At 38.4% G+C, this 18,933-nt stretch overlaps 1 protein-coding gene across 8 annotated transcripts in view; it reads right to left on the reverse strand.

Annotated features, from left to right (window-relative positions):
• Positions 1 to 18,933, reverse strand: part of LOC127069469 (Krueppel-like factor 3) — a 244,791-nt gene that overhangs the window by 131,912 nt on the left and 93,946 nt on the right. For all 8 annotated transcript variants that reach the window (XM_051006543.1, XM_051006548.1, XM_051006545.1 and 5 more), the window contains one exon: positions 6,169 to 6,343. In XM_051006543.1, coding sequence (XP_050862500.1) covers positions 6,169 to 6,343 — 175 coding nt within the window. The remainder of the gene's footprint in view (positions 1 to 6,168; positions 6,344 to 18,933) is intronic.

Consider the following 18,933-nt stretch of genomic DNA (forward strand, 5'->3'; position numbering starts at 1 on the left):
AGGCTGGGCTCGCTAAGAACTTATGCTCAGTGTCTATCTCTGTATGTGTGTGTGTGATTATACGTACGTACGTACGTATATGTGTGCGAACGTTTATCCTCTCGGAACGTCGCTTGGTCCAAGTCTCGTCTCTTTAGATACGATCGCCGTATCCACGTAACTTGCATCTCCCTCTTTCTCTTTCTCTGAGTTACGAGAGTCTGCTAATCAATCCAAAGAAGACTTTCTAGATCCGGGGGCACGTCAAGGATTTTGACACTCGTAGCCAACATTATCTCATCAAGAAACGTTAACTTCTCTATCCAACCAGTTCATACTCTCGTCAAGGAGATCGTCATTTATTCGAAAGTTCGCTTCGCGATCTGTAATTATTAAATCCCGAACAAGATCTGCTAATATCGTTCTTTCGTCTGTAGGAAGAAGAAGAAGAAGAAGAAGAAACAGAAGAAGAAGAAACAAAAAAAAAGAATCGTTAAAAAGAAGAAAAGAAGAGAGAAAGAGAAAGAGAAAAAGGAAAAAGAAGAAAGAAAAGAAATCGAGAAAAAAGATCGATCAAGTACGAAGTAATCGATGGTCGGAGGTGTCTTAGTTATCGTCGTAAAGCGTTGTAAGAAATAGGCCAAAGAATAAAATTGTTCGAATAGCCGAAGGTTACGCTGTACAAGTCGCGCGGTGTCTCGGAGCGAAGGAAAAAAGGTACCGATCTGGTCCTTGGAACGCGCTACGAGCCAGGCGTCTAGTAGGACTCCTTTTACGATCGTAAAGGCGCGTTTTAGATCGGTGTTTGTCGTTGGAACTACCGTAGATATTGCACAATTTCTCTCATTCGGTTTTAGGTATCCCACAAAAGGAACTCTTTTAAAACAAAGGTGACATCTTGGAAGTGTGAAAAGTCACGCTCCTATGTAACACATCGATCTCTTATCTGATAGATCCATCGTTGTTCGTTTATCGATAACTAACGACAAAAGAAATTCCTATACTGGACCTTATGAAAAAAAGAAATCTCAGCTTCCTATCTACTATAGAGTGCGTGCGGTAAACGACAAGTGCTTTCCGAGGCGTTTATACACTCCGAGTAAGGTCGCCGCGGTAAATCCGGCCCAATGGATATTTCGAATACCAAGCGTTCTGTCGAACGGAAGGAAACCGTCGTCGAGACTCGGTTGGAATTTCGCGACGAAATACGAGCCGCTTTCATAATTCGCATTCCCGGTTAAATACCGACCGATGCCATTCCCTGGGACGACGACGACAACTACGGTGTAACAATTACGAGAAACTTGCGCGTGATTCGCCACCGCAAACTCTACGTATATGTACAATATACACACAATATATATAGGTATACATACATATATATAGATATACATTTCAATAATTCTCGGTAATTACATGGTCGAATAATATCCTCGATTTCGAATATAATATCATATCTAAATGACAAAAAGTGCTACGAAATCGCTAAGTAAAAGGACGATCAAATTATATCTAACGACTATGATTTATCGGCATCAAGGATAACGAAAGAGAAAGATAGGAAGGAAAGAGAGAGAAAGAGAAAGAGAGAGAAAGCAAGCAAGAGCGGGAGCTACAGAGCCACAGGCGCCGATCCGATAGTGTGTCGACGATAATCGGTGCGGGCGTGTAACAGGCGGCGTGGCTCGCGCGCCACGTCCACGCGTCCAGCACGAATACATACACCTATTTATATATATATATACACACACACACTGTATATATGTATATACAGAAATACACGAAGGAACGCATACAACGAACGGAAGCATCTAAGATCCTATCGTCGAATGGTAGGAGCGCGCGATATGACCGCTGCCTATTGCTACTCGTTTTACCAAGGGGCTTAGCGGAGACCTTCTCGATTATCGTTTTACCATTCGAGAAGGGATTTATCTCGATCGGTCGAAACACGATGCCGACAATGCGGCCAACCTTCTGATAACGATAAACTCACGCCAAACTTTAAAACAACGCTTTCATATTTGCAACCTTATAAGAATATATCTACAAGTCGACATAATCGGGCACAACGTTTTTACAATGTTAATAATGATAATAATAAAAATAACAACAACAACAACAACAACAACAACAACAATAATAATAATATGTTGTCCGAGAAATTGCGCGATTCCTCTTCCGCTTTAACATTATCATTGCCCTGTAAATGACCTACGTCGTGTTGTCCTACTCTTCCCATCTTCTTCCTTTGAACCGCGTGGGTGTATAATGACAGAGGTTGTACTATGAACGATTAACTTCTATCTCTAGGGCTTTTCTTTATATTTTCTATGTGTTTTGAAGAGAATGAAAGGGATAGAATAGAATTGTAGGCAAGAATGATTTATGGAAAAATTTATTCGATTATTTTCGTATAATATAATTTTACGATGATACTTGTTTGATCGGTGAAATAAAACGTGTATCGATCCGATAAAAATGATTACAGATAATGAAGTATTAATAGATATCGAAGATGACATTTGTTATCTCTGTAATCATAAACGTGACGATTTAAAAATGGCTATGTTAGAAGGAAAAAAAAAAAGAAAAATATTTCGTTGGGAAATCCTTTTCAATTCTTCGTTATCTCGTACAATCTCGTAGACTAGCATCGAGCTACGTCATATTCTCTTTGAAAGACAAAAAGATTACGCCGGACCGTTAATACGGTTACGCGTTATCTAGATTGCAACAACTCGCGTCGGCTTCCGTCGGTCGAGAAACGGAATGAGTAATTAATCAAAGACAATCAAACTCTGGGAGCCTCGACTTTATCCGACTCCCAACGAATATAACACTCTAATCGTCCTGTGTACTCCCTGTTGTGAAACTTGAAAGAAAAATTAAATAAATAGATATGGATCGTTATGAAAAATCATTCAAATGATTTCGTGAGATAATTATAAAGACTTTCGAAAATTCATTCAAATTAATGTCGTAATCAAACAAAAAGGGAGAGAAAAGGAGCCAGAGAGAGAACAACCTAATGGATTTTTTTTTTATACTCGTTTATGCTCATGTACGATTAGAGATGAATGAAAAGTAAAAAAATGAAAAAAGAAAAAATAGAAAATAAAAAATAAAACAAAAAAGAAAGACGTTGAAAGAATAACGAGCTATGATCATTAACATTCTCTACCGTCTTCCGAAAATTCAACATAATCACGTCAGATTTCGAGCATAAATATTAACCATATAACACAAAGCTCTTAAGAAAAGAATTTCAACAAACTAATCCTCACGATCTTAATTACATCTCCGTTTTATAAACTCGATTTATTCATCGGACTTTTCTAAAAGAGACGTGAAACGTGTCTGTTAAATTCTTTAGGTAGGACAAGCCCGTTAAATCCGAAGAAAGATTTTTATTTCGTTAATACGAGTTTTAATCGTGACACCAAAAGAAGAAGATCCATTTATCATATCTGGTCCTCGTAGACGTCTAGAAAGCTTTTAATTATAACTATTTCGTACCCGAATCGATCTCGACTTTCACGAGTTATTTTAAAAAAAAGAAGACTTCTGAATTCGGTTAGAGTCGGTTTATTTCTTATAAAGAATTTATATATATATATATATAAATATATATATAAATATATATATTATATAGAAAGCTTATCCGGCCGATCATATCGAAAGGAGGCCAGATCGATTTATCTTCGACGATATGTAAAGCGAAGATCAAAGTTCCTGTGGATCGTAGGAAGGGCTTTGAAAGAGAGACTCTAAGCTGATTCACCAACGTACATACATGTGTATAGATATATGTAAGTACATACATATATACATACATACATATACACCCATATGGTATTCACGCACGATCGGAATTTTCCGATAGCCACCATGCTGCGATTTATAGACGTTCAGGGAAACGGACTTGAGCCGTTATAAACGGCCGCTTAGACGACGTTCGAAACGGTGCTGAAGGTAGAAGAGGAGGAGGAGGAGGCGGGGTTAGAATCGTCCAGTCGATGTTTAAAGTCGAGTTTAATATCTGCCTGTATTATATCGCCGCGGGAGATCGCTAGAAGCATTTGCAGGGGAAACAATAGGACGTCGATAGAGAACGGAGGGTGCATCTCGTCGTCGTAGTCGTCGTCGTTGTCGTCGTCGTTGTCGATTCGATTCGATTCGATTCGATTCGATTCGACTCGACTCCGAACGTCTTCTCTCGTGTCGAGGTCGAACTTAGACGAGATCGAGCCAAGCTTCGTGCCACCGTACCGTTACCAGAGTACATAATATATATCCCTTCGTGTCATCGTATTCTTCAACCCTTTTTACTTCATCATCATCATTCTAAATAGAATAAAAATTATTCGTGGAAGTTATTTCATAAGAAATCGATTAGTTTTTCCAAATAAGTGTCTACTTGACACATACACACACACACATATATAGCTATGTTTCATCAATGAATTCGTATTAAAAATGCCCGGGAGGAAAAGACCATAAGCCATCGAATTCCATTTTGCATGGATCCCTGTAGATCATTAATCCACAAATGGATATGAATTACAGTAGCTACTCGAGCCAGACTCTTTTCTCTCTCTCTCTTTTTTTCTCTTTCTCTCAAGAGAAAAAAACATGGGAGTAATAAAAATGAGGCGTGGTTCGTGTTCACGACGGCCGATTTCGCGGTTTAAATTATTAAATGTACCGTACTGCGTTCACTCGATCTCCTCTCCGGAGGAGCCACTTTTTTATTCGTTCCACGTCTCGCGCTATTTTATCGGCACGACCATGCTTCTTTCAAGTGATATCAGATGCTGCGTTTTTTTCTTTCTTTCTTTCTTTCTTTCTTTCTTTCTTTCATTCTTTCTTTCATTCTTTCCTTTTTTCCTTTCTTCTTCTTCTTCTTCTTCTTCTTCTTCTCGAACTTCGCATTGCCTCGAGCCATTCGAACGGAGGCCTCTCGTTTTATGGCCATTTTAAAGAGACGACAAAAAAATAAGAACGTTCTCTTATGCGCATTAGGCCAGACGAAAAAAGAGAGAGAAAGAGAGAGAGCCGCTTTTGTAAATACTTACTTACTTACTTACTTATTTGAGAATCCATCAATCGTTTAAACTCATTTTAGCGAGATTCTACTTTGATACCTACGGAGATTTCTTTTTTCTTTCTTGTTTTCTTTTTCTACCTACGTAATTGAGAACTGTCCGAGATATTATCGTTTCTCTTTCTCCGATTTAATGAAAGAAAAGAAACAAAGAAAAAAAAAATTCTTCAAACCATTACGAGGGACTCTGTAAACGTACGATATAATAGAACATTTTTATTTATTTTTAATCGGAGGATATCCTATGTAAACCCTTTCCAGTGGTATAGCCGATCGTTAAACCATAATCCAAGAAGAAAATAGAAGAAGGACAGAGAATTCTCGCGACGTTCGGATATGCAAGTTGGCAGGATTCTGACTGTATCGATCGTTTGGACGACGTTTAGAGAAAGTCTCCTAAATGGCAAGAAGCTAGGAGAGCTAATTTTTTCTGCACCTCGAATGGGAAATCCCGTAGAGGAGATTAAAAAGTTTTGGAAATACTAGGTGAAGATATCTTTAAGGTATGCACGAGCATTCTCTGTCCCCTTTCAGTTCGTAGAGGTGAAGGTAAGCAACGCTAGTATTGAGAGAGATAGAAAGAGAAAGAGAGAGAGAGAGAGAGAGAGGGAGAGTCCATCTCCATGAAATATTTTCCATAGAATGGACGTTAGAGTGAGAAGGAAAAAAGAAAAAGAGAAGAGAGAAGAAAAAAAATCTAACATAATTAACCCATAAAGCAAGGCAATCGCCGTGGATCTCTATGGCTTAACCATAACCGAGAATCGAAGGTTGGGTTCGAGGCACGTTCGAGGCGCGGTATTCCGCGTACATAGCCGCAGATATGACGCGTCTGTGGATACGCTGCGAATAAGTATTCGCCACGAATAAGCGGCCGAAGGAATAGCCAATAGGGAGTTTCGATCGGTAACTCGATTCGAACGATTCGAGTCTATCGACTCCTCGCACGTGGAATTTCGAGAAGCGAAGCTTTCCTTCTACGTAAGAAAGGATCGATAACCATGGATCGTAGATCATCTTGGTTGCTATTTTCAAAGGGGTTTTAAAGCGAATGGTTTCAAGAGCGAGTTAAACGAACTCACCGGTTGAAGAGACGTAGAGAGAAGCTGGTGGTGGTGTAGGCGTTGTCGAAGGTGAAGGTACTCTTCTTGCAGCGGCACTAATTATCACCGCTGGATTATACCGAGGCACCTGCAACACCACGGGAGTTTTCACGGACAGGTCCACTGGTTCCAGCTGCACCGGCGGTCCCGCCGCCTGAAATTAAATTAGAATCGATCAGTACAAACGTTCAGTTGGTTACCACCAACAACAATTTTCTTCCCTTTCGAGATCGAGATGAAAATGTTGAAAGTACGAGACGAGATAGATAGTTCGATCGAATGATATTCAAAGTCAAATACTACACTGTTCCTTGTACCAAATCGATTTTTTAATCATTTTCATGGTTTCGTAGAACGTCGTTCGTAGTCGTCCTAGAAAATATTTAATACTTTTATTTATATCGTATCTTCCATTCCTATCTTATAAATCTTTGCGATGTTTCGATCAATATGTTTGAAAGTCTTATGGAAAATCAGAAAACGGATACTCTCATAAATTTATCCAAGGTAATATTTCAATCGGATTGCGTACATATCGGATCTGAGTGAAACTGAACCCCTAAAACCTTTCAATGGAGCGACCACGGTAAATCGATAGTCGATCGAAGGTTTTACCTTCGTTACCTGGTCTATCTCTATCGTGGAACCGTGAGCTCTCGATGCTTGGTAGCTCGAGCGAAGTGCTTTCGCGCAATTAGCATAACTAGCGTCGGAATTGACGTGGACTAATCACGACCAGTTCCCACGAGGTTCAGACTGAGTCCTGCCTTTGCCCATTGCCTATACCCTTCTCTATCTAAGTTCCCTCTCTCCCTTCGATGTACCATGAATCGCCTAATGACCGATCGAATTAATAGTCAATGACTAAGAGCGCGATGGAACCAATTTTCATCGCGTTTTTCTTTATCCCATTCCATCTACTCTCTATCCTCTTTCTCATCTCAACTACGAATTATTTTATTATTCTATTATAATCATCATTAATAATAACAATAATAACAATAACATAATATTGTTATTATTATTATTAAAGGAATTATCCTAATAATATATTATAAAGATATGTATTGAAAATGTATATTGCGTAAAGTATTTTATTTATTTAATCGATTTATAAATAATCGCCATTAACGGTTAACACTTTTATATATACATATTTGACATACATTTCACACGTGTCTATATAACAAATATTATATGCATGCACGTGCGTATGCACGATGTACAAATCAACCCAATGTAAAAGAAATTTGATTTGGTAAATGGTGAAACAAAACAAAATCACCATGCGAGGACATAATGTTTAAAATTCAAGACGGAGGGTGACGTGAAATCATGGCGGTATCGGATTTACAAAACGCTCGGGGACGAGAAGATCGGATTTACGGAGGCTGCCTACGAGCGCGATTGTTCCGAGGTAATGCCTTGACGAAACGTGGGAATGCCGCGGCCATATCGACGGCGAAAAGCTCGCGTTCTGTCCCTGCAATATACATGTCATAGAACGAAACGAATGGCTCTTGTCGCGAAACACGATACGAAGCTAATAACGTAACTTCGAACGATCGTATATGCGTACACCGTTTAACGATTAACGAACAATAAGACGTATGTGGAACGTTACTTTCTCATTTATTTCAAATGTATCCTTTCGAAATCGATTATGTACCGTAGGAATTTCAAATTATATCAAACAATAGTGTTTCCTGTCTTCTCGTACGAACGCCAATTTTCTATAGATACATCGATTGTTCGAACTGAATATTAATATCGTATTAATCTCGAGTAATCGTCATTAACGTAATTTCGTCATCTTTTTCTTTTATAAAAAATGTAAGGTTTATAAGATTGAGATTACGATCGGCGTGTTAAATTTCGGAAATTGAAAAGAAAGAAAAAATATAATTCTTCGAGTTTTATCACGGAAAAAAAAGAGAGAGAGAAAGAAAGAAAGAGAGAAAGAAAGAAAGAAAGAAAGAAAAGGAATCTCGAGATGTTGTGGAGAAGGAGAATGACATCGCGGTCCGAATCACAGATGAGATCCGTTGTCCGTGTCGGCGAGGTCATAGCTAGTCGGTGTGCCTCCGTTGCAAATCAATTCCGAAAAAGAGACATTCGGCACGCGAGACACGCCCACGGCTACGTTCTCGTTTCTAGAAAGTAAGCAAGTACATACAAGCTCGACGGCGAATTTCTTATTCACGAACGTCGCGGAATGAGTAACGAGAGGCTTCTCGTATTTTCGTTTAGACGTCAGATGCATTAATTATTCGACTCGCGTAACTCGCTTTAGGTTTGTAAAGCCGGATCGATGACGATTCTAATCGAATCTAATAGCAGATATCGAGAGATGATTCGACGTTCCTCTATCTTCTCGATAAATTCAAGGATTTTTTTGAGGGACTTTTTCCTTGGCTTTTTTTTATATTTCTTTTTTCTTATTTTTTTCTTTTCTCGAACACACACGCTCGATAAAGCCGGATCAATGATCCAACCATGCGAAGCGATTAATATTTAGCGAGAAGGAAAGGGGAAGCGCGTTTCGATGTATAAAATCAAGCAACGTATTAAATCCGTGATGACTAATGAAAGAACGGATAAACTGTTCTTAATGGTTCCAGGCTACGATGTTGCGTGTTGACGTGCTCACGCACATTACGTACGTTCTCACAGTAGCGAGTCGTAATGAGAATGTAACGTTCATCAATCATTCGTTGTTAGGCAATCTCCAATTGGACGAGTCCTGTTAGAATTAATTTAATTACCCCGACTGTTTTAACGTACCTACCTAAATATACATTTACCAATATTACGCGAATCCATTATTGTTCATATACATATGTATCTATATTTCAATACAAATATTTGATCATGACAAAGAGGTGGAATAACATTTAATTATGATCCTCCATACCGTTTCCACCAGCTATTGATAATTTATGTTCAAACCGTTATCAGGTCAACGCCCTTTTACCGACATCGCCTATGTACTGGGAATGTTCGATAGGCTGATAGATACGCGTATATCTCGGAACGTTCGTACTTTCCGCGCTGGAGTTAATTAGGTTTATTAAATTGCTAATAACGCTTTACATCATATATGATGTTATATACGAAGATGGATAGAGAGAAGGGACGTAGAAACGAAAAGGGAAAAGCGATTGCATCATTAATGACGTGTAATCAATTTAATATATGCGTGTCCTTTTAATTTTCTACGCGAAATGAAACTTTAAAGAAATTAATTGCCTCGATATCTTTGAATGTTATTAATCAGAAAGTTAGATCTATAATACTTCTAAAAACTGTAGGTATGGTCAATATTTTCTACGCACGCATGTATATATATATATATATATATATATATATATATATATATATAATGTTTCAGAATCAAACGAAATTATTATAATTATGCGATATTTTTAAGATGGAAAAGAAAAAAGAAAAAGATATAAGTGGACAAATTATCGATCAGATCGAAGTGAGCTAACGAGTTATGGATCGTCACGGACAAACTAATTTACTAATTCCAAAATTGCTCTATAAACACCTTATACTCGGGAGTAATGTCTACATCGACGCTTAACTATGATCCCGGATGATGCGCAAGATCCATAGTCGAGCGAAGTTACATAGAAGCGTATAGAAAACGTCGTTTCTAAGGATAATAAAAAGAAACCGTATATAATATATAATAGGCCTATCTCGGTAATAACTCGTAGTTATCTTCGGTTACGGTAGATCTTGCCGATAATTTCAAAGACAGTCGGTATATATGTACGTCGAATATACCTGTGTATATATAATGTAAAAGAGACGCGGTAGAGTGCTCGACAGTTGTGATATCATGAAAGAAGGGTAGTTAATCGTGGCGCCTCCTCTTCCTTCAGACGTCTAATAAAAAGTTAAGAGTTAAAGAAAGAGATAGAGACATAGAGTGTATGCGTAAAAGTAATCGGAACGTTTTGCAATACACGAATTGACGAACTTAGAAACGATCCAATTAAAAGCGTCATTTCCTATTTAAATAATATATTTTTATTGCAACATCTCTCCCCTCCGTTTTATAGTCGAGAACTTTGATGTTTTTATGATGTAATTATCTCGAAATAGATATTAAATTTTAATGCCATATTCTTTCGAGCAAATACACCGATAAGTTTTTCTTAAATAACACGGTCTTGCACTTTCTATTCAATTCTAATTCATCCTATAGAATGATTAATAATCGATTAAAGTGTTTCTTCGATCGGGGATTCTGTTTTCTCGGTATTAACGATTTTTATTACATTTTTATAATCTTGAGACAAATATTAATTTCGAGGAAGTTCGATATCTCTCATATATCGCGAAAAAGAGCGAATTTTCTCTTTCCCTTTGATTCGAATGAACTTTTCGTGCGAGATCGCGTGTAACAATGTCGAAACGTCCGAGCAAAAGTAACAGCCAGAAAATATCACCGTCCGACGACTCAATTCGAGCAGCAAAGAGAGTTTTATGACGTCGATTATTCGCTTCTTTATTTGGCTCGCCGTTGAGCGGTCAAATAAACGACGGTGCTCGTTAGCCATTCGGAATGGAAAAAAAGTCGAACAGAAAAAGAGAAAGAGAGAGAGAGAGAGAGAGAGGAAGAGAATGAGAGACAGGAAGAAGAGCTAATTCGAAGAGTCTCGTGTCATAATTGGATCGACGTTGATCAAAGTTTTCATTAAATGCGAGTGGGTACGACTTGATTTTCTTCTTTACTGATTAAAGATCTTTCTCGTCAACTGAATAATTTCATTTTCCCTCGACGACTATTTCTCTCCCTCGTCATTCGATATTCGATTAATGAAATACAAAAGAAAAACGTATCTCATTTTGAAACGACGTTTCGCAATTTTATCGTTGAGAAAATTCTTGCCCATAGTCTTTAAATCTTCAATGTGACACCAATTTCAAATACGTCGCTAAATTAAATAAGAAAAAACGGAAAGAAAGAAATAAATGGAAATAAAAACAACGATAAGAATTTACAAAGCCTTTTAAAAGTTAAATGCTACTTCATATACGTACACCTATGTATGTTGGAAAATGTTTTGATACATATTATCTACGAAAAGAAGAAGAAGGAGAAAGAAGAAAGGGAGAGAGAAAGAAGCCAAAGAAAAGAAAGAATAGAGATTTCTATGGATCGTTAAAGATGATTTTTTTTCTCTTTTCCCTTTTCAATTATTTCGAAAGATGGTTAGTTCGGTACCAACAACAACAGCATCTTTCCATTCGCCGGAACGTTTAAAGATGTCATTGATTAAACGAGCAGGAAGCAGCAAACGGAATATTTCTGCGCGCGGTTCTCTCTCACCCACACGCGCATCGCGTACGCGTCTCTTCTCAGTCTCTGAGGCCTCGCCTCCGTGTGGGCAACGCATTTATGAAGCGCGAATGTATGAATAGGCATGGCCCCTGGTCCCGACGAGAGATCGGCGCAATGGGCGTGGAAGTAAAAGAGAGAAAAAGAGAGAAAAAGAGAGAGAGAGAGAAAACCCTTTTATACAGCACGTTGTTGCTTCGTGGCATACCAGATCCATCCAAGAGAAGAGAAGAATGAAAAGGATAGACGCCTATCAAAGTCACTCTGGCTCAAAGCCTGCATTATACCGTCGAAAGTCGGGATTCAATTGTGCATAGATTATTAATTGATCTATGAGAGATGCCTTACGAAGAGAGACATGCCCATGTGAAAAACTTATTCTATTTCTTTTAAATCCTTTAACTCTGAACTCGCGCTTTAAAGTTGTTAAATTGCTATTTGATATTCGAAGGATATATCATACGTCTCCTCTCGAGGACAATCTTTTTACGTTTTTTTCTTTCTTTCTTTCTTTCTTTCTTTCTTTCTTTCTTTCTTTCTGTTTTACTTTTCTTTTTTTTTGTTTTTTTTTAACTTTCTTTCCTCTTTAACTTTTCCTTTTTAACTTTCCTTCCTTTTTTAACCTCCTTTTTCTTTTTTTCAAGAAGAGATCTATATTTTTTTATTGATAAAGAAATGACACGAATATTTCTATACGTATATGTGACTGTGCTTGTATCAAATAGAATTTGCAGTTTTCTATAACGTAATCTAGAAATTCGTTTAGACATTCTTTGTATTTTTAAACTACGATCAAAGTTCTATATTTTATCAGGATGACTGACAAATATATATTACCGTAATAATACGCGATAATCGATTTATATGCAAGAGACATATCTATTTAAAATAAAATTTGCGACTTGATCAGGACGATAGTTTATTCGTTCAGAAGCTTAACAAATTTTCTTTCTTTATATATATATATATATTTTTTTTTTGAACTAAAAACAAAGATCTATATTTCATCTACACGATTGATAGAAAAGAATGACGAGATATTCATGCATGATGATTGGTTTCTCCACAAGTTGACTTAGTCAGTCAATAAATCACGAGTTTATCGGAAATCTATCAGGCGAATTTTCTATCCGCTCTCTCTCTCTCTCTTTTTCTCTTTCTCTCTTTTTCCCTCTCTCTTTCTATCTATCCTCTACGACATTCAGGAAGCGACGAAGACGACTACGATGAGGAGGAGAAGAACATCGAAGAGGCTCGTTTCGAAATATCAAAGACGACGCAATCGATTGACGCATTATCTCTCACGGGAATACGATGATTAAACGAGTCTTGCGATATACTACGATGTCCTTCTCCTTCCTTGTCTATCTCCGTCTCTGTCTCTGTCTCTTCCTTTCCTTTTTTTCTTTTAAGACGAATCGACGAATGATAATAAGATGAATGTAACGAGGAAAGTACGATGAAAAGATAGAGATAATCTTAAACCGAAGAAGGGACTGACGTTACTTCTGATTTAATCGAATCATTAAATCGTTCAAGTACATCGATCATTTGAATCCAAGCATTTCGTAATGCTAGAATTAATACAAATGATCTAGCAGTAAACGAAGAAAAAAAATGAAAAACTTTTTACTTGTATGACTATTACCCTTAAACGAGAGTGATAGAGATCTAAAATTTATCAGAATAGCCAAAGAATATTATTGTTTGAGAAGCAATAACAAGAAAAATTAATTGGCAAATACTTGCCCGTATTTATCCCGTTAGCGTTATCATTAATAAATTAAATGAAAAATAAAAAAGAAATGAAAGGAAAAGATTTACAATAGAATTTGTAATCGAATTAAAATGAGGTTGTTAAATGTTCGAATAGATTTAACGAGCGAACGATCAATAAAAAGTATCCACGATATAAAATCATCGTCGATCCTTTTCATCCTTCAAATTACAAATTACAAATTCAAGGGAGCAATGACCTCGTTTAATTGTCTCGAACTTCTCTCGAACCACGGATACGTCCAGGAAGTTAATCGTAAAAGAAAGGAAAGCACGCTGCATTGATAAAAAGACTCATAGGATTAAATGACTATTTCATTTTTTATCTAAGACTATTTCTCGAGAAGTCATACAATAAAAGTCTCCGCTTAGTTTCTCGCGTTATAACGTTCGTAATTTATTATAATTACTCTTTCGCGTGACAAATTCACGTCGGGCGAATGTAACGTGAGTTAAACGAAAAAGAGAAACGTTGAGACTTCAAGAAGTTTCAATTAAAGATAAGCGCAATAAGAATCGTAAGAGATCGATTCGAAGAAATAGAGGGAAAGAGAGAGAGAGAGAGAGAGAGAGAGAGAGAAAGAAAAATAGAGAAATAGAAAATGAGAGAGGGAGAGAGAGAAAAACAACGAAGAAACTACTACTTACTAGGACCATATCGAAGGTGCGATTAATATCCGGACGAGTAAGTCCTTGATTAATCGCTCCCATGGAAGCTATGAGAGAAGTCACGCTCGACGTTGAGTTACGATCTAATTATATCGTCCTACAGTACATACTGGAAAACGATACTGCTTTCGAAATGCGATACAAAAGATGTGTATGGAAAACGCATGATCGCTAATTGGTTAGAAATATCAGACTTCCTATCTTTTTCAATGAAAATAGAATAAATTCTCTTTCTGTCTCTTTCTTCCTTCCTCCCTTTCTTTCTTTCTTTCTTTCTCTCTCAATATCTCTTTCTAGCCACCTACATATTTCAATATTTTTCTTTAAAAGAATTATCCACGCGAAGTTGCTTCTGACTAGAACCGTGACTGGACGTAGGAAGATCGTAAAACGAAGAAGCACGTGCGCGGAGGAAGTCGCGGCATCTTTCACAGAGAGAGAGAGAGAGAGAGAGAGAGAGAGAGGGAGGGAGAGAGAAAGAAAGAAAGAAAGATATACTCGAGGGAGGCCGAGGAGAGTAGAGGAACCTGTTCGATCGAAAGAAAAATGTCGTTTGCGATGGCACCGAAAGAACGGTGACTAAAGAGAGAAAGAGAAAGAGAAAGAAAGAGAAAGAGAAAATAATGTACATAGTAAGAGAAGAATCGTGGATTAGAACGAAGTCGTTTACGACGAACGTGGAAGCGCCGCTTTTTTCTATCGATGCTCCGTTCGGTTAGTTCCAGCATCGGAACTAATGGTGGAATATAGATATGGCGCCGATACGGTACAGCCGCAACAACTACGTCGTCGTCCTCGTCGTCGTCCTCGTCGTCCTCGTCGTCGTCGTCCTCGTCGTCCTCGTCGTCGTCGTCGTGACTAAGAAAAGCCGATTAAAACGGCCATGCCGCGCCGTTTTTCACCGTCGGTGTCGAGGCCGACAGAGGAAGGATAGGAATCTCTATAAGGAAGCTAGGCCGTGGCGAACCTCGATGGACAATGAGCGTGTGCCGCACTGGAAATGACGTTTCTACGCTTAGAAGGCACCGTACCCATCGCCGCACCAACAGCAGCCACCGCAATTGCTACGAAAGAGTTACTAGAACGTAAACAAAACTGACTGATAGGCTTACACACTCACAGGTATACGGATATAGACAGACAGACAGACAGACAGACATTCTAAGCTTGTTATAATCCTAATTTACTATTATCGTTCATTTCGATAATTCCGATGAAATTCAATCCAATACCAAACGATTTGATTCCCAACGAAATGTTGTTCAACGAAATCTCATTGTTACAAATCTAACAGGAGATTAAATCCAATTCTATTTTCTTCGATCTAATATGGGATTAACTAAAATGGAATCTTATCGAATCTAACGAAAGATTAAGTGAAATTGAATTCCTGTCGGGTCTAACGATACATCCATTGGAAATAAATCTTTTTTCGGGTCTCGACTAAACGTTGATGTGAAATTCATTCCTTCCCGAATCCGATGATACATTAGACGAAATTGGATTCCGTCGAAATCCAACGATACGTCGAATAAAATTAAATTCTCTTGAATCTGACTAAACGTTAAGTTCGCTCGAGTCTAACTCGATAAATTCGAGGTACGATTAGACTCTTTCGAATCTATAAAAGACACGAAACAAAATAAAATTCTATATTAAATTCTATATTAAATCAAACGAAAAAGAAGAAGAAAAGATAACCCACTTTGTTGTACCAAATGAAATAGACCGAACGTTGATTTTGAAATTCAAGGATTTCTATCTTTAAACGAAATACTCGCGTACATACGTACGTACGTACCTATGTATACGTACACGCAGATGTATCGAAAGATTCAAGAGTTCCCAAGAAAAAAAAGGAAAAAAAAGAATAGAAAAAAGAATAGAATAAAAATAGAAAGGATAGATCGATCGATTCGTTCGTTTATTCTCCTTCGCAGGAGTATCTAAGAGAGGTATGGTCCGAATAATAGTCTCGGGAGCGGTAGCCACTCCTGATCACGGTAAGAGTGCGCGCGGGCGAGCGCGCGCGAGAGAGCTCACTGCTCGTTCGCTTGCTTGCCCAAGAGAGCGTGGCTCAAGGGAACCTGTAATAATTGATTAACCTCGGCGGAGGTTCGCTCGGTGAATGATAATGATATTACACTGGGCGTCGAGCAGTAGGGAGCCGGCAACGGGAGCCGACAACGGCAGCCGACAACGGGAGCTTCCTGGCTAAGCCATGACTTGCACCGCTTCACCAACGTGGATCTCACAATCGGCCAAACCGGAGTGCGGCTTACTACTTATTATACCTCGCGAGAGCGCCTTTGCCTTTGAATTCAAGAAGCTTCTTCTTCTTCTTCTTCTTCTTCTTCTTCTTCTTCTTCTTCTTCTTCTTCTTCTTCTTCTTCTTCTACTTCTTCGTCTTCTTCCTCTTAGTGATGCTGATGCTTCTGCTGCTGCTTCTGTTGCTGTCGCTGTCGCTGCTAGTTCTACTCTTTCGAAGTAAGCTTCCTTGCTAGCATGGAGTCCTCCTCGTCCTCATCGTCTTCCTCTCGAAAGCCACTCGACGAGTGTCAGCCGGTGAAGTAGAAAGAAAGAAAGAAAGAAAGAGAAGGAACATGGTGAAGGGATCGTTTTATCTCTCTCTCTCTCTCTCTCTCTCTCTCTCTCTCTCTCTCTATTTCTTCCTTCCTTTCTTTCTTTCTTTCCTATTCTCTCTCTCTCTCTCTCTCTCTCTCTCTCTCTCTCTCTCTCTCTCTCTCTCTCTCTCTCTCTTTCTCTACGAGAGATATTACGATTATCCCACAGTGCTTTGTCGTTCGAACGACTCCGTAGCACGTTTAGAGTAGATTGTGCTTAACGATCCGTGATTTAGGAAAATCTGCTGAATAACTCTAGAAAAGTATGTAAGGATATCAACGCTTTTGTAAGTTCTCTAAGGTATTCGTAGTAAAGGAGCGTCTATATTCTCTAATCACCCTGGGAAACGAATCGACTGAATTGTCTTCGGTTGCACAACAAGAATAAAACTGAACGACAAGTTAGGTGTTAATCGACTTTGATCACGCGATTGCGTGTATCGATTATTCTTCTCTGCGATAGCGACTCGACCTACGCTCGCCCAAAGAATAATGTCACTTATAATTTTCGCAATAGCTATTATTATCTTGGGTAATGCCAATTGATCGACGAGATATAAAAAGGACACGTTTCTACAATAGGAAGAATTTACGCTTTTATATACGAAAAAGAAAAAGAAGAAAAAATCGTCGTTATCCTTCCTATTTCTTATTTGCCGGAGCATCGAGAAATAGTCGACGATGTCAGCGAACGAAGAGTAGAAGCAATCGTAGCAGGTACGCCAGTACAATTTCTAAATCTCTAAATTACCAACGGACGTTTACTATCGGAAGAAAGGCACTTAATTTGTACGAGGAAGCGCTGTTATAAAGGAGAACCGTTCTCATTCGTTGGTTCGTTCGTTAAACCGTAGTTGAACCGTTCGTGTGCGTGGCTCGTAAATAAAAGAAGAACTATCAATGACGGCGAGAGTCCTCTCTATCCTTTCCTTCTCATCCTTACCTTAGTCCTCTTACGATACGATCCTATTCCATTCCTCTCCCACTTTGCCACACCTTACCTTACGACCCTATTTAACAGCTTTTACAAGATTCGATTGACGTACGGTTTTCCTTTTCTTTTTTTTTTGTTCTTCTTCTTTCTCTTGTTGTTGTTCTTTTTGTTCTTCTTCTACTTCTTCTACTTCTTCTTCTATGAGATATTGCCGCGGGTTATAATTAAATCGAAAAATTCACGCTTACGACCGTATGTAGATAATTGATCGTATTACGCGTTTTATCGTGCGCTGTCTATCATTACGTATTTCTTTTTCATTATATCATTTTTATATTATTTTTATTTATGCGACAGACAGATAGGTATATAGAAAATCTATATATGTGTATATATGTATGTGTATATTTATAAGATTTTATTTATCGATTTTCTATCCCTTTCGTCGTAACGAGATTTTTAAGAAGATGCGAACGGTCGATGATAAATTTCTTCTACTACTCGAAATAATCGTCCGATGATCGTGATGAGATTTCGATGCCATATAAAGCGACTCTTACACCGTAATCACCGACGACTCTCTTACTCACGGTAGACAAGATCGTTTGGTTGGCAGGTGCTAATGGCTACCTTCGATATACTTATCACGATTTCTCATACATGCGTCTCCAAATTAGGATGCCTGTCAAAACAAATAATTCTTCTTTAGATCGAGACGTCGTTTACCGAATACGTCGAACGGTACGTTCCTTACAATCGAATTTGTAAGATATCGTCCGAGCATGAATCCGTATCGGCGATAAGAACGAACGACAAATTGCTATGCGAAGAAAGGCGTTGTGTTACCGATCTAATCGCATTAATTTCGATTCGTGCTTCGAAAACTCTGTTTGTTCTTACGAGCTCGATCCTTGGTGAGAGTCTCCGAGTTACACAGGACTATTTCACATGAGATAGGATCTACGGAAATGCTCAACCCACTCTGTATCTCTCTTTCTCTCTCTCTCTTTCTTTTCTTCTTCTTTTTCTTTTTCTTCTTCTTCTTCTTCTTCTTTCTCTTTCCTAAAGCATCTTTATTCCCCTGGAATCGGTCAGTACGTAAGCCACGCAAACGTATACGTATGGGTTGTTGCACCAAGTCGGATTCCAGATATGTTCCTTCGTTATCTCATCTAACTTCGAGGTGGTCGATCGTTACGTGATCATTACGGTCAGCAGGTCATTGCCACGATCGCTTAGATCTCCGATGATAACGTGCGATCGGAGGTTCAATTAAAACGAATGCTCCTCTCGGAGATATGCCGCTAGAAGGAAAGAGAAAATTACCCTTTCTCGATGTACCACCACCACCACCATCACGTTCTATCTCACGTCCATCCATTTTC

Source organism: Vespula vulgaris, chromosome 15 (genome assembly GCF_905475345.1).
Source record: "Vespula vulgaris chromosome 15, iyVesVulg1.1, whole genome shotgun sequence".
In the NCBI taxonomy this organism is placed as follows: domain Eukaryota; kingdom Metazoa; phylum Arthropoda; class Insecta; order Hymenoptera; family Vespidae; genus Vespula; species Vespula vulgaris.